This window comes from Anopheles nili, chromosome 2 (assembly GCF_943737925.1).
Source record: "Anopheles nili chromosome 2, idAnoNiliSN_F5_01, whole genome shotgun sequence".
Classification (NCBI taxonomy): Eukaryota; Metazoa; Arthropoda; class Insecta; order Diptera; family Culicidae; genus Anopheles; species Anopheles nili.
In genome coordinates this window covers 66,198,249-66,225,541 of record NC_071291.1, presented here as the reverse complement: position 1 = coordinate 66,225,541, position 27,293 = coordinate 66,198,249, and the positions used below count along the sequence as shown (strand labels likewise).

Sequence of the window (27,293 nt, the reverse complement as noted above, 5' to 3'; positions counted from 1 at the left end):
TCTTCTACTGGATGCAGATATGACGGTTAAAGCTTTTTGTTTAGTGACCAAACACATCCGAGATTCTTCCTTTTTATTTTTACTCGTTAGTTTTAAACTGATCTAGCATTGGGTTAGTATCACGACTAGTGTGAACATACATATATATATTTATATTTATTATTTATAGATACGTCAAATATCAAAACCTGATCTCTTTGAGCGTTAAAATACCAAATCACAATACGTTAGAAAAAATAAATAAAAGTATAGCTTCGTTCTACCTTCTTTTTTGCATTCTTATATGTCTCAACAAACCCAGAGCAGTCTCAGAAGAGAAAGACTCTCCTGAAACCAACAAAACTCAAAACAGATAGTAACAAAAAAGGCGATAAGAAGCGAAATAAAAACAAAACCACTGCTGATAATTTTGCGATTTCGGTTTTGTCGATCGCTTTTGAGACGCGTGAAACGTCACTCGTTCTGCTGCCGTTTAGTTCAGCTGTTTCTGTTTCGAACGACCACCGGCACATCTGTAAGCGTTCTAGTGTGGTTAGTGTTATGTTTGCATCCTTCAAACCGGTAGCGAATCGTCGTCGCTCCGGAATGTCCTTGATCATTTCGTTTGTGTTGTAGGAATAAAAAAGTGTGCTAGTGAAATGTTGTGATATATTACATGTTTAGGATGTAACGAGTATAAGTATAAACGTGCATATAAGTAAGATAACTTTCAAAGATTTTTTGTATATGATACATTTTCCAAGTTCTACAATATCTAGTCACAAAATAACATTGTTTTTGGATAGTTAAAATAAAATAATCAACCGATTTGTTCAGCGATTAAAAGCTATGTTGACAATAAAAAGCTATGTTAAAAGAAGCTATAATAAGTGATTTTAAATAATCAATGATAACATAGCTATCGCAAGTGTTTAATATTTAGGTTCTTTGTTTATTATGACGTCTATTCCTAATCATCATAGCATTACCACCATACTATTTTATTGCATACGATCGGTGTTGTGTTTACAATTTCACAAACAAATCTGCGCGCCTTAGATGAAGCACTAAAGTGCTTATCGTGGCATAATGAAAATATACAGCATTACCAGTGGTGCATTTGTTTCATGCTCTGTTTCGTTCTGGCCCGAGTTGGTCTAGTGCCTACAAGTGATAAGCAGAACCAACAAGCAACATCACAAGCGAATGAAAGCCAATCCGGATTTCAAACGGTCAGCAACATCACAGGTAAGTTTCTCAACAATTTTCGCCAAAAATGAGATTGCAGTTGCACTTATCGCATGTTGCTGCCGACTGCTTACTTTACACTTGCAATGCGTGGTGTGGGATTTGACTTGTTTGTGATTTTGCACTTGAAATGAAAGCAAAATATCATTACCCAACGCGTAGCATAGCGCGTTGCTTCTCATGAGCCGATGATACCGCTCATCGTTTCACCGAAAAGTAAATTGATTCGAATACCGCATCGCATAAGAACAAGGTGCAGAAACAAAGGCTAGCAGATGCTCTTTGCAGTTGATTAAATTTCGATTTCTGGGGGTGGAAAAGTTCTCAACTCAAACACTATCATCCCGAGCATTTGAACGAAGCATGGGTGGCTTTTTCCCATCAGGCAGTAGCTACTCGAAAAAGCACACCCTTGCACGAGTTTGCGTATGGATTTTCATATTTTCAACTTTCTCCGGACCATCGGTCTCACGAGCTCGGTTAGCTATCGCTGGGGCACATCCCATCGGAATCACAAGCTTCTGTGTAAAGTGCTACATTGACTCGCTCCTTTTGCTGCTCAGATAAACCAAAATCTACATTCAGTTGCATTCTTCTTCAGGTTTTTTTTTGTTAGATATTTTTCAACCCGCACTCATCAGGTTAACCGCTCGAGCAAAAGTTTGCCAAAACGCCCAGCCCAGCTACCCCGTAAACGGTGCAATTCAGCAACCACGAACCGAAAGGCATCCAAAGTGCACGCGGGTCATAATCGAATTCAGCTCATCACCATCACCGAAGTCACCACGCGATTGCGGGGACTTTCCAGAGCTCATCAAAAATGAATAAACCGTCGGTGGCGGTGGCCACCATTCCGTGCTCGTCTTCGTTTTCCGTACACGCGCCGGACGCGTCCAACAGCAGCGATTTGGAGTGCATCGAGGAAAATGTGATCGTAAGTGCATTTTTCCGTTCATAGCAGCATTTTTAGCGCCATCATTTCCATCAGATCAAAGTGAAGAAATGCTCAACCGTGTGTCAGCGTTTCTCGATGCGTGGGGTGAATCATGTTCCACCCTGAAAGGCTTACACCATGTAAGGATGTAAAAGCTCCTCCATGTTTACGTGTAGCGAACAATGCCACCCGTCTGGTGCAACGCTGGGAGTAGAATCCTTCGCCTGAATAAACGCTTCAGGCAACGTCTACCACGTTGGGAGCACCTTAGAAATCAATTTTAAAACTACTCCAGGCAGCTGTGTTACCAGCGATAAAATGTAGAAAGGTAGCGATACAGAAGAACGCCCCCAGCATCAGGGAAAGAGCACGCAAAGCTAAGGATAATCCTTTCGAAAACGGCCCGCGTGGCGTCTTGATTTCGACTGGTACCATCCACAAAGCGAAAGGATTCTCGTATCACACATGAAACACATATAATCCTCTCAAGACCGCTTCACCTGTGACACAGCTCGCTTCCTCCGAATGCGTATAATGAACCTGTCGAAATGCACACGCAAACCAACCGCTCCATGAAACGGGCCGTGTGTTTGCTGGCAAGGAAGCAGGAAACAGATACAACTACAGAAAGTTTTTCAGCACGAAAAGGAATCAAGTTTCTTTCGCAACATTCGCAGGAACTTTTTATGGTAGGATCACGCTGTTTTCCATGCACAAAAGTTCATCCTTGTTATTTGTGCATTCCAAAGGGACTTTTTTCTGATTCATTTTGCTCCCCCACGCTCAATGAGCTAGATTTTTTTGTTGTTGGGAGCTTTTTTGTTTGTTTGCTGTTCAAGCTCGTCACCTGAGACACCGCTGTCAGCATTTGGGGAGTTTTTGGGAGCGCTTTCTTTCTCTCCATCAAATCAGCATAATGCACTGCCGTAGTCGCTTGGCGTCGGTTGTCGAAAACGCCGTCACGTCTAGCGACCCTTTCATCGACTTCCTCGTTAGCGATCGTGGCTTCCAGCAGCACCGGCAGGAGCACGATCGATTATGAAATGACGACCGGAGCGCATAAGCGATGCGATGTGCACGATGATGAACTTTGGCGCTTTTGTTTTCTCGTTAGTGCTACTTGTTTGCTGCTGGGTGGTGGTTTAGGCGGCTCATAACGGTGAAGCCATCGCGGTGCATCGTTCAGATCGGTTGGGGAGAAGGTTTCGCGCGGAGTAGCCTTTCGAAGTACTAGAGCACGCCAGCTGCAAATATTGGATTAGTTTTTTTCCCACCTAAGAAAGGGAGAAACTAAAAGTTGCTCTCGGGGAGTGGAAACTTTTACCGATCTGGTGATTTATGCAGCATCCCTTTGATATAGCTACGTTTCTTTGGCTCATACCATGATGAATTTCAGGTATGCTCATTCTTCCTCATAAAAATAGATAATATTTTCATATATAAACTTCACATGCTTCAAATTACGAAATAAAATCGGATAAAAGCATCAACGTTATGTAAGCTAGATAATATTTCAAATAAAAAGAGCAACTATCGATACCAGTGCAAATGAAATCAACTACACTGAACGGCTTTTACCAGCCATCGAAGCAAGCTATACGAGCAAGCGTAACACGAAAAGGGACGAAAACAGACGAAACACCACGATGGAAAACCCCACCCTGGTGATTGCTCATTTGTCGATGGGATGAAACATTGCAACTTCACAGCCTGCCACCGATAAGGCCCATCACTCGGCGCTAGATAAGCATCCAATTACATTATGCATCTATTTCGCCCAATTCCCACCACCATTGATCATCATCACCACGCGACCCTCGCGAACGAATCTGGGACCGGATTTTCCACCGGCTTTCCAATCACACCGCGCTTGGCAGCCCGACGTTCGGGTTGACATTCGATCCTTTTATAAATAAAATGGAGCACCGAAACGAAATGAAATGGGAAGGTACGAAAGGAAACGAAAAAATTGCAAACACGAAACCTACAAATCCGCCACGCCACGCGGGAACCCAGCGCCATCGCCACCGGCACTAGATTCCAGCTTCCAGCCATCCATCGATCATTCCATTTAGCGTTTGCATTTTGCAGTGCGGTACCGCGGCCCGGCTGCTGGCATTGATTTATGGGGCTATCCGTGAAATGTCGTGGCTGTCCTGCTCGCGCCCTTCTGGCGCACTTGTTGTTTCGTTCTGTTTGTGTCCGATGCAACCTCGTTGCTGCTTGGCACTGGAGGGAATCTCCTGGGAGGGCTTGGTCCTGGAAGCCGACGCGGGTAGGCTTTATTTTGCGCTCGCAAGCCGTTAACATGACGGACACCGAAAGCTGACCGCTGGCGACATTTGTCGCCGGTTTGACGCTCGCTGAGGCTCCACCCGTAACACACGGATGCGTAAGTAATGCCGTCCCGGAGTGCTGCAGGGGGTTGATGCAACTCGGTCTCGGGCTGGCACCCCGAGCTTGCCACCATATTTCGCACCAAGTGTCAGCGGAGGCGATATCGATTTCAATTAATTAAAATTGATAGTCCAAACGGTGATCCGAAGCGCTCTCGCCATTCATTCTGACCTTTTGGACGCGTTGAATTTTTATTAAATTTTCTTTCCGAACTCGCGATGAATTCATCTCGCAAGAATACACAGTGATTCGTGGTGATTTGTGTCCTGGTGGGCCTTACGTGGATGCGTTGGTCGGTGTTGGAAAAATTTTTCTAGCATCATACGGTCACGGTAAAGAGTTTTAACTCATGTCCTTTGGTGAAAACTTTTTTAACGAAATGAAATTCATTCTAAGACACAAAATTATCTGCTTTTATCGAAGCGTTCTGGGAGGATTTTTCGATTTCCCATCCCTTGGAAATCGCACTCCTCAAAGTTTTCTTTTCTGAAATTCAAATAAAGCAATGTAAGACAAATTGAAACCGCTTCTACTTCAGCTCTTCCGTAACTTGTTTGCTTAGAAATTTACGTTAGAGTGGCTTTTTCACACACACAAAACACACAGCCACACTCACACATTCTCTTAGTCTCCGGGAACGGGTAGAATCCTGTAGGCTGCAGAGGATGGAGAAAATTTAAATATAAATTGATTCTTGCTCTTAGCCAAACGTGTATGCAAAGCGAGCCTTGGACGATCGCCAAGTTCTTTCGTTACATTTTTTTTTTTTGTCTGTATTCTTCAAACCCAAGGGAGCTAAAAGCCACATGCGAATGCCGTCCGGCAACGCCTCGCAATGGATGTAATGCCCGGTGTAATGCAGTCCACGAACACGGACCCGGCCGGGGAAAACCAGGAAAACCACTTTTCCGACCGTGCGGCGGGGAACAGGTGTGACAGGGACGACCGGCGTACGTCGGGAGACAATGCGTGCCGATGTTATTCAAATGCGTTGGCACAAGTGTTTCTGAACACGGCTTGCGATGGAAAGTGTTGTAGGAGTGAAAATTGGAACATCGGATCACCGACATGCCACTGCAAAGGGAGCGGGAAAATGCGACCGAAGTCAAATCGAGCGGAATTTGTTGAATGCATTTTAATGTGCAATTGAGAACGGAGCAACTAGCAGAATTAAATAATTAAGTGTGTTATCCAGGGACATCAAATTGTCAGATAAACAATAGAATCGTATTTTGCAACGAACAAAAATCAGTACAAGCTACTCTTTGATTTATTCAAAAGATGTTCAATTTGCTTGAAAAACATATTACTTCTTATGATTGATGATTGATGCTTTAAAGTTCAATTAGTACCTTTGATTTATTACAACTTTAATTCCTCTTTCACAGATCGATGAAATTACCGAAGCCGAGCCTACGTCTGTGACGTTACGTTTCTGTAAACGAAAGGTAGGTATAATCATCATTAAGAAAAGAAAAACTCTTATTCAGTGGAAAGCCTAGAAACTTTCGTACAACCTATTAACTGGGCTTGCTCAAACCATGTTTTCGTTTTAAAAATTTAAAAGTGTCACTCCATTGTTAAAACACACCAAAAAAAAAATAGTACTACATCAACACGAAATGCTACGCAGCAAAACGGGCGCCACTGAATCGTGTTCCATAATCTTCCGCTTTACCGCCGCTTAATTTGCGCCCCATCCATCAAAAGTAGCTTCCGACGAAAGCCACTGGCGGGCGCGTCAAAACCAAGCCAACCACGCAAAGTTGCCTTAGAGGTTACATTTTGGGGCAACTTTGGAGTAAAAATAAAAAATAAAAAAAAGATGAACACACTCTTCCCGGATGAGCGAACGTGAACATTTTAGAGCGGCATTTCGTAACCACGCAAGGAAACGCTTCATTCTACCGGAACACATCCTCGCCGTCTCGGTCGTCATTCCGAGCACGCCACGCAGCTGTCTCGCTCTCTGGTTTCACACGAAACACGAAAGCTCGACTTGACTTGACTTTTAGAACTTGTTGTCGTGGAAAGTGCGCGCAGCATTACGAAGCGCTGTTTTAAATCCACCCACCGCCAGGCTAACTTTTCGTGACGTTTTACACTTCCACCGCACTTGTACCATTCGCTCACTCGCAGCGTGCGTTAGTTTGTTCCTGCCAGCTTCGGATCCGTCAAGCTCCCGGAGACGCTAACAACTTTCTGAGGAAGCTAGCGCGCATTGTGGTTAAGGCTAGCTCGAGAGCTGCCGTACGAGGTTTAGCTGTAAATTATGCAGCAATTTGGTATCGTTGTGGTGGGAAATTGAAGTTAATAACAAGAAATTAATAATGAATGCCTATGGAACATGCTTTTCACTTGAACCGAGCTTTCGGCTTTCGAAACAAAACTACCAGTTTGACGAAAAAGTATCTAATAGGGGATCTTTCTGTAAACTACTTTATTCGCACCTGAAACTAATCCAGCTTCCACTTACCTAATTTGATAACAGTAATGTGGTGATGAAAAGCAAGCAATGTGTCTTAAACTAAATGCGGCAGGGTTTGTATCGCTATTCAGCAGGTGGAGAGATTTATAGCGGCCCAACGTAGTAGCTCATATTCCCAGCAATTTTCTTAACATGTCTTACTCTTACTCAGTCAGGTTTTCTCCACAGAACTATTCAGCAACTAATGGGAGAAATAAAAAAAACAGCAATACATTTTAAAAAGCATGGTACATAAGAAATCATTTCTACTCAACCCTCACGAGTAAACTTCTCCTACGTAACTCAATCCTGCAGCTAGTTTCTCTGCCAAGGTTACTCAATTGTCATAAACTTTGAAGTGAAGCCGGTCTCTCAATGGACACCCTGTACGCTCGGGTTTTCCTCCATTCTGAGGCGTAAAACTTTAAAAATCCACAATCCAGTCCAACAAATCAAACAAGAGTAAACAGAACCCCTTTCCCGGGAAGCACTGCGATGGTACGAGTTTCATGTATCCGCAAGTTGCGTGCTTGTGCAGCAGGTATAATATCGTCTCTGCAATATCGCTGCACCCGGAAGGAAGTGCACCGTTCGGTTGGAAGGTATAACTTCGTTGATAAATCTTACTTGACGTCAAAACAACATCGTCGCCTTCGTTGTTCGTTTTCTTTTCCTTCGCGGGTGGTTCGGAGCATAGACCAGGAATCCACGCCATCACAAGCGTTCTCCATCGCATTTGCCCCACCATCAGCTTTCCTCCATTAATAATATTATGCTTTTTATGGTGCTTGAAAAATAATTCGTTACTTTATTAAGAGCACCTCTTGCCTACCAACGGTAGACGGATTCGAGAGAAAGGATGTGCAAAATAATGCGCGTCAGAGAACGGTACTTCCGACGAGCGACTTCATTGCAATGGATGATGAATTACCTATCTAAGTACAGAAACATGAAGCTTTCTCGAACAGGAAGTGCATGTCTCGAAAAAAGAAGCATTAATAAAAAAAAGAAAGCTAATAGCATTGCTAAATACATGAGCTTTTGTACAAAGCTGATATGCGCCATGCTTTTCATCTTTGCTATTGAAAATACATCTAAAGTGAAGTAAAATGTCATCAAAGGTTACCTGTAAATATGATCTAAGCTATTTATAAGATGGGAAACTGGATTTAACCAAACAAACTTAAGAAACTTGGAAAAACTTTTCTTTGTTATAATATCAAACGAAAATCGGATTGTTCAATTCACTTTCGGCGAAGTACCAAGCCGGTTTAAGCAAAAGCTCCTCTTCTCGAGTACCCATTTATTTTACTTCCTGCTAGCATGCACCCTGCTGGCATGAAGTAACAATAATAACCGAACAAAGCAGGTTGAAATAAGCTAATTTATTTTTCACAATTCTGTAACGTAACGATGTTGCACGCTTACATCTACGAAAAGCGAGGGAGAAGGTTTCCAACGCTGAATCTCGTTGAACGTTGGTATTTTTTTTATCTTTTTGTGTTTTCCTATCGTTCCTGCAGTTCTTCCGACCGTACGTGATTATCCTAACCGTAGCTGGTCTGCGGCCAAGCTCGTCCGACCTGGAATTCCTGAGCCGCTGGTTCGGACATCTGCAAACCATCCTGGTGCTCGTTCTCCTGATAATCGGTTACATGTTGCAATTTTTGTGCGGATTCAGGTGAGTGGAAAAATGAATCATCATGTATTATATGATATCATCATGTATTTTTTCTACAAATAAGTGACTAATCCTATATATCTTGGGAATCCAATAACCCAGAGATATGATTTGTATATGAGTTCAACATAATTATAATGAGCTTCCTTGAATTCTTCTCCATGTGCATAGCTCTATATTCTTTATACTAAGGAATTCATCGTTCGTGCATCATTCCATACAGCCATTATGATGCATAACAAAGTCATTTTTATTAAAGCTGAAGAATATTTGTTACAATTCAAAATCATCTTTTTCCAATACATTTCATCTCTTATATAACTATCGAATATCGCTCTTAACCAACCGATGCTCCTAGCAGCCAAGTTTCCCGCAAAGGCATCGATCCATATCATCAAAGCAGCCCACGGTTTCAATAACGGTTACTATGTTTTGCGGCATCGATGCATACCATGAAGCACATCGTTAACAACCCATTGATACGTGGACCATGGTCAAATGAAGGCTGCACTATCGCACAGCTCTAGCAGATGCAAAAGAAAAACTCGACGCCACTCGAAACGGAACCCGGTAGCGATTTAAAGTTGTACTCACGGTATCCTCTTGCATGTTGGGATACTATGGTAACATAACTGCAATTAGCTGGAGGATCTCGACTCAAATTACACGTACGTTTGTGGGTGAGAAAAATCCAGGAATTGATAAGAGCATGAGTGTTAAAATAGGTTTACATCCCAGGGAAAGATAATCATAAGCGAATGTGAAGCGGAGCAGTTCCAGTGACTTATTTTTGTGCTAAACCATCAGTGAATGATGAACCAAGCCACGTGATGCTCATGCTGTTGCATCCGGGATAAGCATTCGTGTTCGTCATGCTCGAAAAGGACACATGTGGCTCAAAATAGGATGTATTCTTTTTTTCCATTCCATTATTCACTGTTCAGACCTTTCGTTGTACTTCTTTGAGGAAATTTCGGAAAAATGAAAACTAAGCATATGAGTAATTCAAACAAGACCAGACCTCACACCGCAAAATAAACATTAATTGGGAAAGCAGAACCGAGCACGCGGATTCAAGCCACCCGTTCCAGGATTACCATTTAAATCCTTATCTCTACCGTACCGCGTTCCAGAAAAAAAAACTCCCGCACCCTCGTTTATTAAAACCCCGGAATGATAAATATTTATGACCGCGCGTGGAAAATGGATAAAACCAACTGATCCTGCTTTTACCAAACTCTGTCGGTGGGTTTTTGAGCTTCTCCACCCCCCAAATCTCTCATTATAAAACCACACACCTGTAATGTACGGGCAAAAATGTAAATTAGAAAAGCATGCTCCAGTTGCCAGGCATAACTTTGAATGTGAGGAAAAATGGAGCTTTCCGCAGCGTGACGCGCCAGCATTTCAACGCTAATTTGAATAGGTTGTTATTGGTTGCGTAGATAATTAGTTCAACGTTAAACAACAAACGCACCATTCTATCGCAGAGTAATTTATAGTGGTTGGATGGTGGCATCTCAGACATTCACCGGATGCAACCATTAAATTGTTCCACGCGCGCGAGTTTTATTTTACATTCCAGTCAACTATGGTGCTCTGTTTTTTTTTTTGCACATCAATTGCTTTGATTTTGTAAAATGGATCAAAAATTAATCTGCCATTTCACACCACGCTGCACCAAGCAGCATCCACATCCGGGAAAAACCATCCCCATCTGTCTGAGCTGATTACGGAACCAGTGCCATAAATAACCACCCCCAAAACGCACCGGAAAGAGGTTCCCATCCCTAAGCCCGCTTGATTTGCCGCAGCAGCACCCAAAGCAGCACCCAAATTTCAAACCCCCGTCCATACCAAGATGATACCGAACCATAATGGCTCATTCCGTAAGCCTCACCCTCGGAACCCGCACGATTTTACATTTTTCGGCCAATCTTCAACCCCATCCGAACGCCAAGCTGCACGTCTGGTGGGGTTGTGAAATTACGAAAGCATAAAACACTCCCTACGGGCACTTCTCGCATGCCACACGACACGGGAAAGTGCAATTTTTCAATGCAACAACCCGAGCGCGGTGTGGCTGGGCAGAAAACACATAAACCAAACGTTATCCTTCGGTGTGGGCGTGGGGGTGGGTACGCGAGTCGAAACAAAAAAGGGCAAATTGTGGGTGGGGGTGGAGAAACAAAAACGCCCATGCTCGCCCCGGATAGATAATGAACCATTTCAACTCAATTTCCTCTAATGACTATGATTACGGTGCGGCGGCGTCGGTGGCTTCGCATGAAATTCCATCATCGGACGAATCTTTGCAAAAACCCGTTGCACATTACATTTCATTTTTTTTTTTGTGTTCTTGCTTGCTAACACCGAGCTTGCAGTACGTTGTGTAAAGGCGACAAAGAGAGAGAGAGAGAGAGAGAGAGAGAGAGAGAGAGAGAGAGAGAGACAAAAAAGTGTAGTCGGGAGCGATGCGCAAAGGACAGAACCGTCTGCTTGGAACGAACCAACGGACGTCTCCTGGCGCCAATTTCCCACGTCATTGTGCCGGAGGATTGGAACCACCCGTTCCCGAAGGAGCACCACGGGGGTCCTGCATGTAACATAGTGTCCTTTTACCCGGGCGTCGTAAAACAAAAACGAACGAAGCCCTTGCCGCCATGCCACACCAAGCACGCCTCTCCTACACGGTTGGTTCAATTACAAAATCTCCGTTTCGAAACATTTCCAAAAACTGCAACCGAAAACGAAAAGAACATTTCGACGAAGTTCTTGGTTCGGTTGTGGTGTGTTTTTTTTTGTATGCTACTTCACTCACTCCCCCCCCCCCCACCTTCTCACTCTCTCGTTCCGACCAGGCCCGAGAGCTATCGAAATTGGCCGGAACTGGCGTTGGGAAACCTTTAATCATGCAGTCTATTTTCGGCGATAATGAACATCGGCGACGACTGGCGTTTTTGGTTGAGTAAGCAATTCTACAACACAGTGGCAAAAGTTTTTTGGCGCTGACTTCCCCCCCCCCCCCCACGTCCTTCATTCCATTCCCCAGTCACCATCATCCCCTTTGAAGACATCGTGAAAAAGCGGACAAGTCGTTTGCGGGAACAGATTTTCCTTCGCACGCATTTTCACCCGAACCCCCGGCGAATTCGAGAATGTCACCGTGCGGCAATCAAGCTATGATTGGCCAGCTAGGGAGACGTGAAATCATAATGCTAACAGAGGGCGAATAAATTCGCCATTTTACTGTTGCATTTCTGCAAACCGTGAACGATCGATCCAACTGGTCTGTTGGTGTGCTCATAATGCTTTTAATTGCAACTTTTACATTTTTATTTCCCCAACGGCGATTTACATCTTCACTGCGCATCTTGATTGCCACCGGCAAGTTATTCGCGCTCCAAAATGGGCGACAGCTGCTGTGCTTTCGGACGAGTACTCCGGTGTCACTCTCAAAGGATTATGCCACTTCAACCCGCTTCCAGGAATTGTCGTAAGGCGGGTACTTGAAATTCAAATAATATTGAGCGTAAAGAACGGCTTTCCCAGAGGGTAAAACGACACAATTACCCAAAGGTGACCTGAGGAATTAATAAATAGCATCAAGGGGTGAGGACACATCGGTTTAACCTCACCGGAGCAAAATGGTGAAAAAAAATAGGATGCTACACCCGTGGCGAGCGCAGTTGATCCAACTTCGATCGGCAAAATGGAATCAAAGGTGGCGTCCTTCCACCAGAGGGCGCTGGGTTCCCTGGACGAACGGGTGCAAATTGGCGCCTGGTTGCTTAATTTGCTGCAAACATGAAACATCAAAAAGTCGTACCGTAAAAGTCACGAACAGCTTTTTTCGCTCAATCCCCACCCAGCTCGTTCGGTTCGCTTTTATGGGATGGTTATCCCTTTCCACCCGGTGGGTGCTTTTTTTCTTATGTTTTCCTTCTCGCTTCCATTTTTGGCGACAATGGGAACAACGCGATGAACGAGACTCTCCCCCCGGCCCGAAAGCGAATAATGTCTACGTCATCTGATCGAAGAGAAGCGGTGCGCTTTGGTGAGAGACGACCAAAGATTTCCCTTCACTTTTTCAACTCACCGGCAGCATCTTTGATGGGGAAAAAATTGTATCGCTATCGGGGGTCCTTCGCTCCCTTTCGTGTGACTGTGTGGGTGTGTGGCTTCATTTTCACCAGCCCGTAACGGCCGGACCTTCGTGGAAGGGAAACGGTTAGATTCGGTTAGCTGCCTTCGTTTGAATAAATGACCAAATTTGTCGTCTCCCGCAACCGGTTCTGCGTCCCATCGCCCATGGTCAAGCGGCCCAATCCGTTTCGCTCTAGGGTTCTTACTCGAAAACTTTAAAAGGTGCACCGAGTGAGATCGGAATTAAAACGATTATTTTGTTCTGTCCTTTGCGCGTACTTGGCGACGAATAGTATGCAAATTTAGGACGAGATGTTTCGCTTACCATTCAATTGACGGTGATGGTGATTGGAGTATCGTTAGTTGAAGCAGTGCTCAAAATACGCACATTAAACGAGATTTGTAATTTAGTAGTAAAGCTTTTTTGTAGGATTTTATCATTTGCTTTCCAACGAATCACTGAACGTATGCTCTCCCTTCATCCCAATCCTTTAGTCTGATACACTAATTACGTGTCATTGTTTATTTCCGAGCAATTAGTATCATTCCATGATGGATCAATTACGACCGCTGCATTACTCACTAGCAACATTGTTACAAACGTCCAAGCGTGTTGATGATGGACATAATGGATTTTTCATCATGTTTTTTTATTTGATCTTATTTCTCAATGATGCAGACAGTATGGGCTAAAGGAAAAAAATACATTATTGATTTGTACCTTTAAAACCGAACAAGAGGTAAACTTTTACAGAATTTTTCATAACCAACAGATAAAACCTAACCAAAAAATAGACGTTTTTTTTACATATCCGGCTTTGGCATTCGTACATCTGAAAAGCATTTTTTGAAGGTTTTAAGAATACTTTTACTAGGACAATAATAATCTTTAAACAACACAATATACACACCATGCATGAGCAATGTTTAATTTAGTTTTTATATCGAAATTCAAAAAGCTAAAAATTACACTCACTCGATGATTGTTTAATCAGCTTCCATACACAGGTGGAATTTAAATCAGCTTTCATGTGTTTTGTTTTTCACCTTCCATTCGCTTTCAGACGTGACCACGGCTTTGTAGAGACGAGTCAATCTTCTCCAATCGCCACCACAACGCCCACGTGGACGACAACCATCACCCACGTGCCAGAAGTCACCAATCTGAGCTCCCACAATTGGACGATCCGTGATCGTGGATGGGTAAATTCGACCCCAAACATAAGCGACACGACTCACGTCGGGCTGCTGGCCTCAGGAGAAGCCATCTTCATCTATCTCGTCCCGGCCCTGCTCCATCTGAACGGCTACCTGCTGGCGGTGTACATTTATCGCTTCGCCGATAACGAACATTTGCAGAGTCTCGTCGAAAGGGTACGTGCAAATAGGGACTCTCATTTGTTGCATCATTCGCACCAATCTGTAACGTGGGTCAGGTCGGCGCGGGAACGCTGGCCTGCGATAGATACGTTATCAAACAAGGATAATTTGAATTGCTGTCCCCCTGGCGAAGGTGTTCCATTCTTTGGGGGTGGGAGCTTGATGCCAAAACTATAAAAGTTAGATTCTCCTTAATAGGAAAATCTATCCCATTGGGAGAGGGTCGTGTGAACGGTTTTGGAAACATTTGAAGTCTTTATTGCATGAATTTCGGCTTAAGTGATATCGGAAAGCTAATACCTAAGTCATAAATTGCTAGATAATTTGTTTTATGAGTAGTTTTTGTAAGTGAATTACTTGTGACAATTAATTATTAAACCTCATTTGTAGAGTTTCTATATTGAAACATCTATCTTATTTTGAAATTGAGATGAATCTGATTTTTCATAGTAAAGAGGAAGAGGTTTTTTTATTACAAAAATATATTTCATCTTTACATTTCAAACGTTCAGTTGCTACAAAAAAAAATTCAAAGTTTTCAAAAAATGTCATCCTGTTACCAGCATATAATAAATTTGTTTTCATAAAAGATGCGACGCATTGCAGCTAAAAGTAATTCAAAATATACGCTGTCATTGCCTTTTCAACCTTATAAATTCATAACGAAGCATGACACATTGGCGTACGCTTTTTCATCAGTGGCGAGCTAAAATTAATATCCGTTTCCTCCGATAATGCTGTATTGGATGGCTTTAATCAACGTAACATGGATGGCATTATTCCGTTCATCACAGCGACAGCAGGGTGGAGGCTCTTTTTGCAATTTTACATTAATTTGGGCTTTGGGCGCTTTACATCATTCATCTTTCGGCGGTTCGATTTATCTTCGTTTCGTTTATTTTTAACTGCCCTCTGCGCGTTCTATTTTTTGTTGTCTTCCGACCGAGTGCTGTGATAAAACTTAACAATTCCACCCAACTCTATCAGCTTATCCGAGCGATCGATCGCGCCTCCTCTTACCTACGTTATACATCGGTCCGACAGGCGAGAGCGATCGAAATAAATGAAAAATATAAATTCCATTATCGTCTGCTGCATCCCACGGATCGCCCGACCGGCAGGACATCGCATGGATCCCCTGCACGAATTGATTAACTTGAATACGGGATTTCGGCAAACGCATTAAAGATTCAACGTTAACCCTCGATCTCGTCCACCCGCAGGTGTTCATCCTCAGCAACAACCCACGCCGCCTCGTACTGAACCTCTGGCTGTACTTTGGACTGGGGCTTGTCTGGCTGGGCGCCTCCATCGCCTACGTGATGCTAGTCGGAACAGACGGGACCAACGTTTTCGAGCGTTTTTCGTCCTTCCGCTGGACTGCGGAACTGTGCCAGTGGACCTATGCGGCTAATCTGTTGAAGCTGCTACTGTCTCTTACGCTGTCTTTTCACGATCTCGTGCAGATGGTGGTGATCGTCAGCTACGGACTCATGTGTTACCTTCTGCGATGTTATCTGCAGGCGCTGAAAGAGAAGCTGTTGCTGCATACGATCGAGCCACTCAACTGGATGAGAGTAAGTTTAAACTTTCACTTAACTTTGTTTTATTAGAACGAGTGCTCCTCATGAAACATGGTGCTGTGTTCGAATGCAACTTGATTTATAACGACAAACATATATCTGTAAAATAACATGTTTTCGTATCAGAGGCAGGAACAGTTTTTCTCAAATCAGCTCCCAACAGGTACGTTCTATTCGGACGCATTTTACGCCACCATTACGTGAAAAATTCCATGAATAACGGGGCACATAAATTCGTTCGTTCTTGCTCAATTCCAAGAATGTGAGCCTAGGGAACGGATGAAGCGAACATGCAGTAGTCATCCAACCCTCCAGGCGGCCAGATACAGCATCCGCAACATGCATACGGTGCGCCCGGGAACGAAGCTTTCTTTATATCAACTACTTTCTTACCGTACGGTGGCGGCAGGATTTATCGTCTCATGTTCTACATCATTTAGGTTCAGCAATCCGCGCACTGAACGTATGTTCGGCAACGGCGAACGCTCTCGATGATGCCCGTTTGCACAAACCCCCTAACGAGTATCGATGTATTCCAATTACACACTGACAAGCCAAAACAATGGCTGTGCCGTGGCAAAGCAGGGTTATTTATTTTTCCGAACCCACCATCAAATCCCTCGAGCCGGATTGCTAAGGCTCCGTCTGGATGCCTATTCGTCGGGATTGAAGAGAGGTTTTCCCGAATGGCGATTTAGAATGTGAATCAGATGTAACTAGCAACGGTACAGATTATAATTTGGCTGTACCCGTTGAAAGCAAAACTATTCCAAATAGTCTGTCTTATCTAATTTTTGGATGGTTTGGATGGTTTTGGATGGCAAAACGTTCATGTATAATATGCCAAACGAATTATGAACAGTATTTTTGCTTCGCTGCATTTTTCATCCCCTTCAAACCAATCCAAAGTTTTTTTTCCTTTATCAAATCTATTCAGCAGCACCGAACGGATTCGTTGGAACGTAAACTGTCGCCAGTCGTTAATTGACACACTGAAAGGCGTTCGAATAATGGATGAATAATTTATTAGCTCGTCTTAAAATTTTCCCACCCGTCCACGGATTGAGCATCGAGCATATCTAGGTCAATAGCCACGATCTGGCGCTACCCCGAATGCAGCGATAAAGCTGGCCAAGAAACATGTAAAAGCTTTCTGCGGAGCGTGCCTCAAGACGATCGGTGCGCTAATGGAGCTCAACGGAGTAAGGCATAAATTATGGGTCAATGAGTTTGCATTCTTTCGTTCTTTTATCCGATCGATCGATCGCTTGGGGAATATGTTTCCCGGCGAGACCCTTCACGCTTCCGGAAGGAAGTTTAAAAGCTAGCAAAGTTTCAAACATCATAGCTTTCGATGAGATGAACGTGTTTTTGCCCTCGAACTGTTATCTCATCAATCCAAGAATCAATTATCATTTTTTCCCGATGAAAATTATGCACCCCATTTCTCATTGTGACACATGCCCCTTGACCAGCGCTCACGAGTTTCCCGGAATCGAAAGAAATGAACGAAACTGGCCCGCAACATGCATGATTTGTGTAATTGCAGCAGGAAACAATCAGCGCCCGGAATCGGCGATGGCTTCGCGATAATCGGCATAAATATTCTTCGCCGCGTTCAGGAATTCAATTAAATGCTTTGCTCGGGAAAAGTATGCCTGCCCACTGTGATAGCGTCCGTGTTTTCGCTTGCACGCGTTCGCGCCTGTTGGCTCGCTTGGGGAATTTATCGAAATTTCGCCAGTGAATTTTCTCATTACAACGAGCGAGCGGTAAACGGTTCGACACGTCGCCACAACGCCAGTAATTAACGTGGGCTTTTGCTACTTTCGAGCATTCCTCTCGACATCGCCAGTCTCACCGAACACGGCAGCGAGGGAATGCGTTTCCAGTCGGAGCAATTTCCCGTTGGCCTCAGCTGGCAAAGCTTTTCCCGCTGCACCGTGAGGTGACGATGGCGCACGGAGGAAAATGATACATTAAATTTCGCCCCATACCCCGTGGGGCGAACGAAACGACCGACGGTGCCGGCGCTAATTCGGCCCTTTCAATTAGAGATATTTTCCGCATAATCACTATCATAATCTATTCAATAAATAAATCAACGGATCTCTGGTGCGTTGCGAAATGTGGGCCCATTCCCCTAGCACGCCATGGAAAATGGCGTTCGGCGGGTTTTGCGTGGGAAAACTGCGCGAAACAGCACACGGGCGGACGGCGTGGCAGAAATGTTCATATCATCGATGGGTGGAGCATGGAAGCGACCACGGATGGATAAATTGGCTCTTCCGATCGGAGAATAAACGCGCGAAAAGACTATTCCAAGCCTACGCACCAACGTACGATGCGTGCGCTGGACGAAATCATAAATAATCCACTAATTGTGGAGGCTGTTATCGTTGCGGCAAACCGAGAACAATACACGCCAACACTGGGATGGTAGGAAAAATTGCCTCACCGACAGCCGCACTTGCTTAGGTCAAGAAAACACGAGTAAGGCTTGTTGTTTAGCGCTTGGGCGTGTTATTTATCGCTGGAAAACAATCGGCTTATGGACGGTGCAATATGAGAGGGCTGTTTTGAAATTAGCTTCATAAGCATTTGTCTTCCTTTTGAAACCGAACATTGAATATTTTGTAACGGAAAAATCATGCTTTAAAATTACATGTATTCTTCACATACTATAGGAAAAACAAAATTCTATAGGAAAGTAACTAAAAACTTCTTTCCTAATTAATCAAACAGCTTGTTATAAACGTGTACATAAGTTCAAAAAACATTCCCGAAATGTTGTGCAATAGGTTGAAATATCGACACCGGAATAATTGAACTTATCACAAAGAAACCGTCCGTTAAAATGAACCTCACATTGGGCACCGTAAAAGGAAATTACCTTACATTACGGGACACGCAACGAGGTCGCCTGCTGTGATTGCATCCCTACAACGAATAAATGCCGTTCGTTAGGTGAATTGATATCCTTCCACACGCCTTATTTGTTACAATCAATATCCCCCATTATGTTCTTCGTTTCCCTCGGAAGCTTGTTCCACTTTTTTATCTCTCTCTCTCTCTCTCTTTCTCTCTCTCTCTCTCTCGCCGTACACCTCTGACCCGTCTGCTGGACAACAGGAGATCTGCGAGTTCCGGAAGCTGCTGCACCATCTGAACACGAAAATCTCTCTTCCGGTCGCCAGCCTGACGGTGCTCAACCTCAGCTACGCCGTCTCGAGCGTGGCGCATCTGTTCCGCGATATGACGGCCTGTCCGATTAACATATTCACCACCAGCCTGGCCAACACCCTGCTCTGGCTGGTCATCGCGCTGCTGCCGTTCTTTCAGGTAAGCCAACGCGCGGGAACCGCCTATGTGCCCTGGGAACCGCCCCCAAAAGGACCCTAAGTCGGTCTGTAATCCTGTCGGATCATCTAATCACATGGGTGCTCGTTGCAAGCCTACGTCCGCCCGACTCCGCGGTCCGTGACTTCCGGGAGGGAGGATTTACATTGATCCAAGTCGCCATCCGGGTCGGCTGACTTGGGCTTGCGTGAGGTGATGCTCAACGTCGACCTCGGACCGTGGAGAGGGCTGTATTTTGCGTGCAATTAGCAAACCGGATCCCGGTACAAAAGGGTTTAAACCACCGTCTGTGAGCGAAGCCGGTTAGAAATTAAACCGTGCAGGGCAGATTGATTAAAGGAGTGGTGCGGTTTTACGGGTCGCCGGGGTTGTTTGACGCACCGACCGGAACTGGCCGGTCGATTGTTGCCCAGTGTGCTTGCGAGGATAAGCTCGTTAGCCGGCTTGCTTCGCGTTGTTACGTTCGGCTGATTGGACAAGCACTTTGCATGCTGCATTTGTTTGTTTATTATTTAGCCTGGCCACCGCAGGCATGAAAGCTGTCTGGGAAAACTACCCAACAGCCTCAGTGGTACGTGTAAAAATAATTTAATTACCAAGGATATGTTTGTAGCATATCCACGTACACAGCACGTAGGAGATTATCCGTGCGAAGCATAGTTGGAGTACTAAGGTTCTCTAGCTAAACTTTTATAAATCATTTCCTGTAATGAATTGAATTAGGATTCACGCCAGTACTCGTTACGCATTCCGAAGATTCTTTACGAACCAGTTTAATCGGTATACAATGGCTAATTAATCTGTTAAATTGTATTTTATATGAAAAAGCTCGTTGTGAAGCTTTTGCGTCTATTTATTATTTATGATCTAGTTGCCATCGTCTATCGATCCTTTTCATATATGAGCTAATTTATTTTAAGCTCAACCGCATTCAAACCCCCGTACAAATCCTCGCAAATCCTGCGAACATGTAATCCTTTCGTATTCTAAGCTGTTTTCAATTTGCTGCATCGGGGCACTCTTTATATTCTCAATCCCCTATCCATCTAATTAATTTCAAATGCACACACAACTGGTGCGTTAGCAGCCATGAATGCAGCATGATTAGCCGAATTGAAGCCTCCGCATTAGCAACAATGCAAATCGGCCATCGACCGCTGATCGTGGTCAAAAATTTAATTTGCATACCTTTATCCTACCCGTGGAATGATCATCCACGTTCGTTTCCGGATCCTACCGCACACTTGCTCATGCATGGGGACTCTTCTTTACGACCGTTTAACATACGTTTAACTCTAAATGGCGTCCAAACCTAGACTCGGTCGCAGAACGCACGATTGGCGATTTTGTAACGAATTACTACCGAAAACATTTTCCACCTCTAGCGAAAGAGGAGAGTCTCCAGCAAGCCTTTCCGCTCGGGCTGGTGCTGACTAATTAATAGATAATTAACTGGGAGCTATCCATGGCACAGTGGGAACTCCCATTCAAATACCGGGATAAAAGTCTAGCGCCATTATTTAGTGGAAAATTCAAATGGAACGCACAAATTGGTATTATTGGAAACGATACATTATCAATTTGGAATAATTTTCTTACATTTGTTTTATTATAGTGACGGCCTGACTGTTACACTGCGTTCATAATACAAAATACAATACATAATATAAAATCCTGGATTGTCCTGTCCTGGATTGGAAAATTTGAGGGTATTTAGGATATAGGGAGGTAGGGAATCAGATGACCAAGTCTTGGCCGAAGCAAACCGATGAATTGCTCTTAGATAGCTCACGAATAGGGATTTCCGACAGCTTTAGAACAGCCTCAATTGCGCCCAATAAAGCTGAAGGCACGATCCACATTGAGGCCTTAAAACTAAGGTCTGGTTGAGACTTTAGGAAAGATTGGGTAAATGTACCTCCCTAACTTATCGGTATCCAATCGGGTCTGCCATCGTGTCATGCATATATTCGAGAAGTAGGATTGTTAAAAATGGTAAGAAGATCTGCATTTTCATTGCCGGGAAATTCGTTCCTTTCAGCTAAATAATTGATGTTATTACTTGGTACTGGAAAAATCCTTTCCAAATACTCATGAATTCGTACGCAGATCATGTAAAAATTTCAAAAAGGGTCACCTGAATTTATATATAAAAACCACTTGACGCACGCTGCTCGCTGAGAAGATTTTAGCGACGGATTTTGAACGCCAAAATCGCCAAATTTGAATTCGCTAGTAACGAGAGACCATGCGTTGAAGAGGTTACATGCACCAGCCGGATAACCACACCCAATTTAATGGATTTCCCCTCCAAATGTTATCAGTACATATCGCCGATCTTTCCGGCGCATGATAATCAGCATCCCATCTCATTTGCTCTCGTTTGCTATCGATCGTATCGTTCTAAGCACACTGTAGGGTCTTATTGAGCGTCTCATCTTACCGGTCATAATTCGGTCGCAGTTTTTTGTCGTTCATAATAAATTGTGTGGCAACGTACATAAAAAGCTTTTTCGATACAAAATATAGCAGCAAACTGTGTGCGATAAATTTCTGTTACTCAAACCATTGCTCCCCATATCATTGAGCATCTTTTTATCACAAAACTATATGAAAATAGTGGGATAATCAAACACGGTGGCCAACAAGCACGCAGTATTCCATAGTGCAAGCAAGTCCACCTCCTAGGCTCGCCTGGTACAAAATATAAGTAGTTTGTCCTTGTTGCGCTCACGTGCTGCTCATGTTATCCGAATTAATAATCTTTAAGCCCACGGCGCACGTTTTTTATCAGCATTGCCAACTGAGGCGTCGTTGCGCGTGGTTCATGCGAACGATTATTTCAGATTTCGTAGCGCACGTGCTAATCGGGAGGATTTCGACGACGAATTTGAACGCCAAAATCGCCAAATTTGAATTCGTAAGTAACGAGAGACCATGCGTCGAAGAGGTTACATGCACCAGCCGGATAACCACACCCAATTTAATGGATTTCCCCTCCAAATGTTATCAGTATATATCGCCGATCTTTCCGGCGCATGCTAATCAGCATCCCATCTCATTTGCTCTCGATTGCTATCGATCGCATCGTTCTACGCACACTGTAGGATCTTATTGAGCGTCTTATCTTACCGGCCATAATTCGGTAGCAGTATTTTGCCGTTCATAATAAATTGTGTGGCTGCGTACATTAAATCCTTTTTCGATACAAAACAAAGCAGCAAAAGGTGAGGAATAAATTTCTGTTATTTAAACCATTGCTTCCCATATCATTGAGCTTCTTTTTATCACAAAACTATATGAAAATAGCGGGATGATTAAACACGGTGGCCAACAAGCACGCAGTATTCCATAGTGCAGCAATGTCCACCTCCTAGGCTCGCCTGGTACAAAATATAAGTAGCTTGTCCTTGTTGCGCTCACGTGTTGCTCAAGTTATCCGAAATAGTAATCTTTAAGCCCTTGGCGCACGCTTTTTATCATCATTGCCTACTGAGGCGTCGTTGCGCGTGGTTCATGCGAACGATTATTTCAGATTTCGTAGCACACGCTGCTAATCGGGAGGATTTCGACGACGGATGTTGAACGCCAAAAGCGACTAATCCGATATTGTGAATCACAAGAGATCATGCGTCGAGGAGGTTGCGCACCTGCGCCATGTGCTTAAAGATTACTATTCCGGATAACGGGAGCAGCACGTGAGCGCAACAAGGACAAGCTACTATATTATGTACCAGACATGTGTAGGGCGTGTCCATTTCTTGCACTATGGAGTGATGCGTGCTTTTTGGACACAGTGTTTGATAATCCCGCTATTTTCATATAGTTTTGTGATAAAAAGATGCTCAAAGATATGGGGAGCAATGGTTTAAATAACAGAAATTTATCGCACACAGTATGCTGCTATGTTTTGTATCGAAAAAGCTTTTTATGTACGTTGCCACATAACTTATTATGAACGGCAAAAAACTGCGACCGAATTATGACCGGTAAGATAAGACGCTCAATAAGATCCTACAGTGTGCGTAGAACGATGCGATCGATAGCAAACGAGAGCAAATGAGATGGGATGCTGATTAGCATGCGCTAGAAAGATCGGCGATATGTACTGATAACATTTGGAGGGGAAATCCATTAAATTGGGTGTGGTTATCCGGCTGGTGCATGTAACCTCCTCAACGCATGATCTCTCGTTACTAGCGAATTCAAATTTGGCGATTTTGGCGTTCAAAATCCGTCGTCGAAATCCTCCCGATTAGCACGTGCGCTACGAAATCTGAAATAATCGTTCGCATGAACCACGCGCAACGACGCCTCAGTTGGCAATGCTGATAAAAAACGTGCGCCGTGGGCTTAAAGATTATTAATTCGGATAACATGAGCAGCACGTGAGCGCAACAAGGACAAACTACTTATATTTTGTACCAGGCGAGCCTAGGAGGTGGACTTGCTTGCACTATGGAATACTGCGTGCTTGTTGGCCACCGTGTTTGATTATCCCACTATTTTCATATAGTTTTGTGATAAAAAGATGCTCAATGATATGGGGAGCAATGGTTTGAGTAACAGAAATTTATTGCACACAGTTTGCTGCTATGTTTTGTATGAAACAAGCATTTTATGTACGTTGCCACACAATTTATTATGAACGGCAAAAAACTGCGACCGAATTATGACCGGTAAGATGAGACGCTCAATAAGACCCTACAGTGTGCTTAGAACGATACGATCGATAGCAAACGAGAGCAAATGAGATGGGATGCTGATTATCATGCGCCGGAAAGATCGGCGATATGTACTGATAACATTTGGAGGGGAAATCCATTAAATTGGGTGTGGTTATCCGGCTGGTGCATGTATCCTCCTCGATGCATGATCTCTCGTTACTAGCGAATTCAAATTTGGCGATTTTGGCGTTCAACATCCGTCGTCGAAATCCTCCCGATTAGCACGTGCGCTACGAAATCTGAAATAATCGTTCGCATGAACCACGTGCAACGACGCCTCAGTTGGCAATGCTGATAAAAAACGTGCGCCGTGGGCTTAAAGATTATTAATTCGGATAACATGAGCAGCACGTGAGCGCAACAAGGACAAACTACTTATATTTTGTACCAGGCGAGCCTAGGAGGTGGACATTGCTGCACTATGGAATACTGCGTGCTTGTTGGCCACCGTGTTTGATCATCCCGCTATTTTCATATAGTTTTGTGATAAAAAGATGCTCAATGATATGGGGAGCAATGGTTTGAGTAACAGAAATTTATCGCACACGGTATGCTGCTATGTTTTGTATCGAAAAAGCTTTTTATGTACGTTGCCACATAACTTATTATGAACGACAAAAATCTGCGACCGAATTATGACCGGTAAGATAAGACGCTCAATAAGACCCTACAGTGTGCTTAGAACGATGAGATCGATAGCAAACGAGAGCAAATGAGATGGGATGCTGATTAGCATGCGCTAGAAAGATCGGCGATATGTACTGATAACATTTGGAGGGGAAATCCTTTAATTGGGTAACTCATGAGTGCCAAGTATTTTTGGATCGGAATCCAGCTGGTACACGCAACCTCCTCAACGCATGATCTCTCGTTACTAGCGAATTCAAATTTGGCGATTTTGGCGTTCAAAATCCGTCGCTGAAATTCTCTCATTTAGCGAGCAGGGTGCGTCACGTGGTTTTTTTTAAATATAAATTCGGGTGACCCTTTTCGAAATTTTTACATGATCTGCGTGCGAATTCGTGAGTATTTGGAAAGGATTTTTCCAGTACCAAGTAATAACATCAATTATTTAGCTGAAAGGAACGAATTTCCCGGCAATGGATCTTTTGGCCAAAAATTAAGGCGCCATTTTTAACAGTCTGCCCTTCAAATAGCGCGGTTTAGAAAAAAAATCATTTTCATGTGAGGTGGCGCAAGGTAGCAGCAGATTTTGTTATAAAATCAAAGATAAATTATTGTACTACATCTTGAGCTATGCCATTGCTGAGTTTCTGATATTTAGTCAAAGAGAAAAAAGATTAAAGTCAGCTTCAAAAAATTGAAAATTTTTCAATTTTTTCACTCATTTTCGACATTAACAGGCTGTTACTCCGTGAATGTTGGAATTAAGCCCATAATATTTTGGTGTTAACTAAGTTTAACCCTCTAGTTTCAGAATATAACAACAGTTTTTAAAATCAAATCTCAAATGTGTTTTTGGACTTTTATCCCGCCAATTGCCCAACGTGCATGGGCATGATTTACCACCGAGGACCTAGGCGGACTTATTGGATCCATCCCGATGCGGCACTGGCGTCGGCATAAAGCGCCATCCCACCCTCAAAAGTATCGTAGCAGGGTCTATAACAATTGCATGTTGGAAAGCTCTCGTTGGCGACATTATAGCTGAAAATTAATCAACCTACGCCGCCACGGTGCTGCAAATTTGGCAATCATTGTTTTGGTGCGCCTCGTTAAGGACATCGCTATCGGTTGCAGCTTTACAAGGATCGCACCAGAACGAGCGTAGGTGGAGCGTAGGGGGCATTACCATAATCGTTGTGGAACGCGGGCTAGGGCATGGGCAGTAATTAGCGGGATGGCAGGTTCACGTTGATCACCATACGGGCAAATGCAATTTGAATAAATAGCAATTAATTTTGTAAGAATTATCTTTTGCTAATAGATAGGTGAAATTGACGCGAATGCAGAACACCTTGTTTTGCATTTGAAGTGTACGTATTGAAACGTGGTTTTACTTCTGCTATTTGGATTGCTATCGAAACGTTTGAGCTTTTAGCAGAGAATTTGGATACAAAATATATTTCAAATCCAACAGAAAATCATATACGAAACTGAAAACTGAGCTCGAAATAAAATATGATAACTAAAATGCGGCAATCATTTGCAAACTATTACCTTTGGCAGGCATAAAACAAGCTTTGCTCATCATTGATTAATAATTATCAACAACTGTGTGATAGCTGATTGGCTTCATTTGTGTTATATAGTCCTCAAACAAACTATCTAAAATGATCCAATTTCCCTCAGCGGCCACTAACTCGATCGCACTAATCAAACCATCATCATGCAGCACACGAATCGTGGGATAAATGCATCACTCGAAGCTATTTAATTCCGTGTCATATTTTCTCCTTTTGAAACACGCACTGGCAGGCGGGTATGTTTCACAATCATATCTCGTTCAACCCATTTCGAACGGTTGCAGTTTCCTTCCAGCCGGGTGCTCGCCTTCCTCCGGCGGGTGAATTTTCAATCGGCATTTATCCACACGCACAAGGACGCCGTTTGGTAGGCTTTTGGTACGCCGGAAACCGCAGCCCAAAATGGAGAAGCTGCAGCCCAAATTCGCACAACCGGTGCACCCGGCAATCGAAATCCTGCCGCAACCGTGTATTGGCAGCTATGATGTTTTTGCTTGTTTGCGCGAATTTTGGATCGAGCCTGCAATTGGCGTCCGTCGGTGCGCATTGACGTCGTTCGATGATTTTGATGCGTTTCAACGGACCGATACAACGAACCGTCTGCACATGCTGGTGCTGTTCTGCTGGCCTATTCAGATGAAACAGTACCATCGGAGCATGAGAGTATGATTTGGGAAATGCAAGAAAATTATAAAGAGCTTTTAATTCGCCTAACTTGTTGCGTGAATGATTAGCTCGCGTTTCTGTGCCTTATTTGCTCACTTACTTGATAAACCCTAAGCAGGAGTACCTATTGGGCAGCCCAATCACAGCAAATTCTATCGCGTCCGAAGTCCTGACACGTTGAACAGGCCAGGCGGAAGTTTGCCCCCACACTCAATCGTCACCTTGCTCCACCATTCGCAGGCCGCCAGCCTAACCGTTACTTGCCGGCAGACGCAATCCTGCGGCCATCTGATCAGCATCCGCCCGTTCGTGCACCGGAACACGTCATCCGAGGACCTCAACACCGTGCTGCTGTACGCGTCCTCGCTCAAGATGTCGGCCAAACTGTTCCGCATGCCCGTCAGCGTGCACTATCTGTGCTTTCTCGTGCTCATCTGCTTCATCGGCGTGCTCACGTTCGGTATGTGCCTCAACGTATCGCTCGGTCGGTTGTGACGTGACCGGAAGGAGGAATCTGG

At 43.9% G+C, this 27,293-nt stretch overlaps 1 protein-coding gene across 1 annotated transcript; it reads left to right on the top strand.

The window, feature by feature from the left end:
• Window positions 1–2,038: 2,038 nt before the first annotated feature.
• On the top strand, window positions 2,039–27,270 carry LOC128720601 (uncharacterized). The gene is made up of 7 exons (XM_053814278.1): window positions 2,039–2,161; window positions 5,947–6,006; window positions 8,549–8,706; window positions 13,917–14,226; window positions 15,456–15,809; window positions 18,948–19,157; window positions 27,016–27,270. The coding sequence occupies exons 1-7, from the start codon at window positions 2,048–2,050 to the stop codon at window positions 27,268–27,270; spliced, it is 1,461 nt and encodes a 486-aa protein (XP_053670253.1). The 5' UTR covers window positions 2,039–2,047.
• Window positions 27,271–27,293: the final 23 nt, after the last annotated feature.

What these genes read in the sequence shown, in the direction of transcription:
- LOC128720601 (XM_053814278.1), top strand. Translation starts at nt 2,048, where the DNA reads ATGAATAAACCGTCGGTGGCGGTGGCCACCATTCCGTGCTCGTCTTCG. An exon ending in CAATTTTTGTGCGGATTCAG is followed by an intron (nt 8,707 to 13,916) that starts GTGAGTGGAAAA and finishes ATTCGCTTTCAG; the next exon opens with ACGTGACCACGGCTTTGTAG. An exon ending in TGCAGAGTCTCGTCGAAAGG is followed by an intron (nt 14,227 to 15,455) that starts GTACGTGCAAAT and finishes GTCCACCCGCAG; the next exon opens with GTGTTCATCCTCAGCAACAA.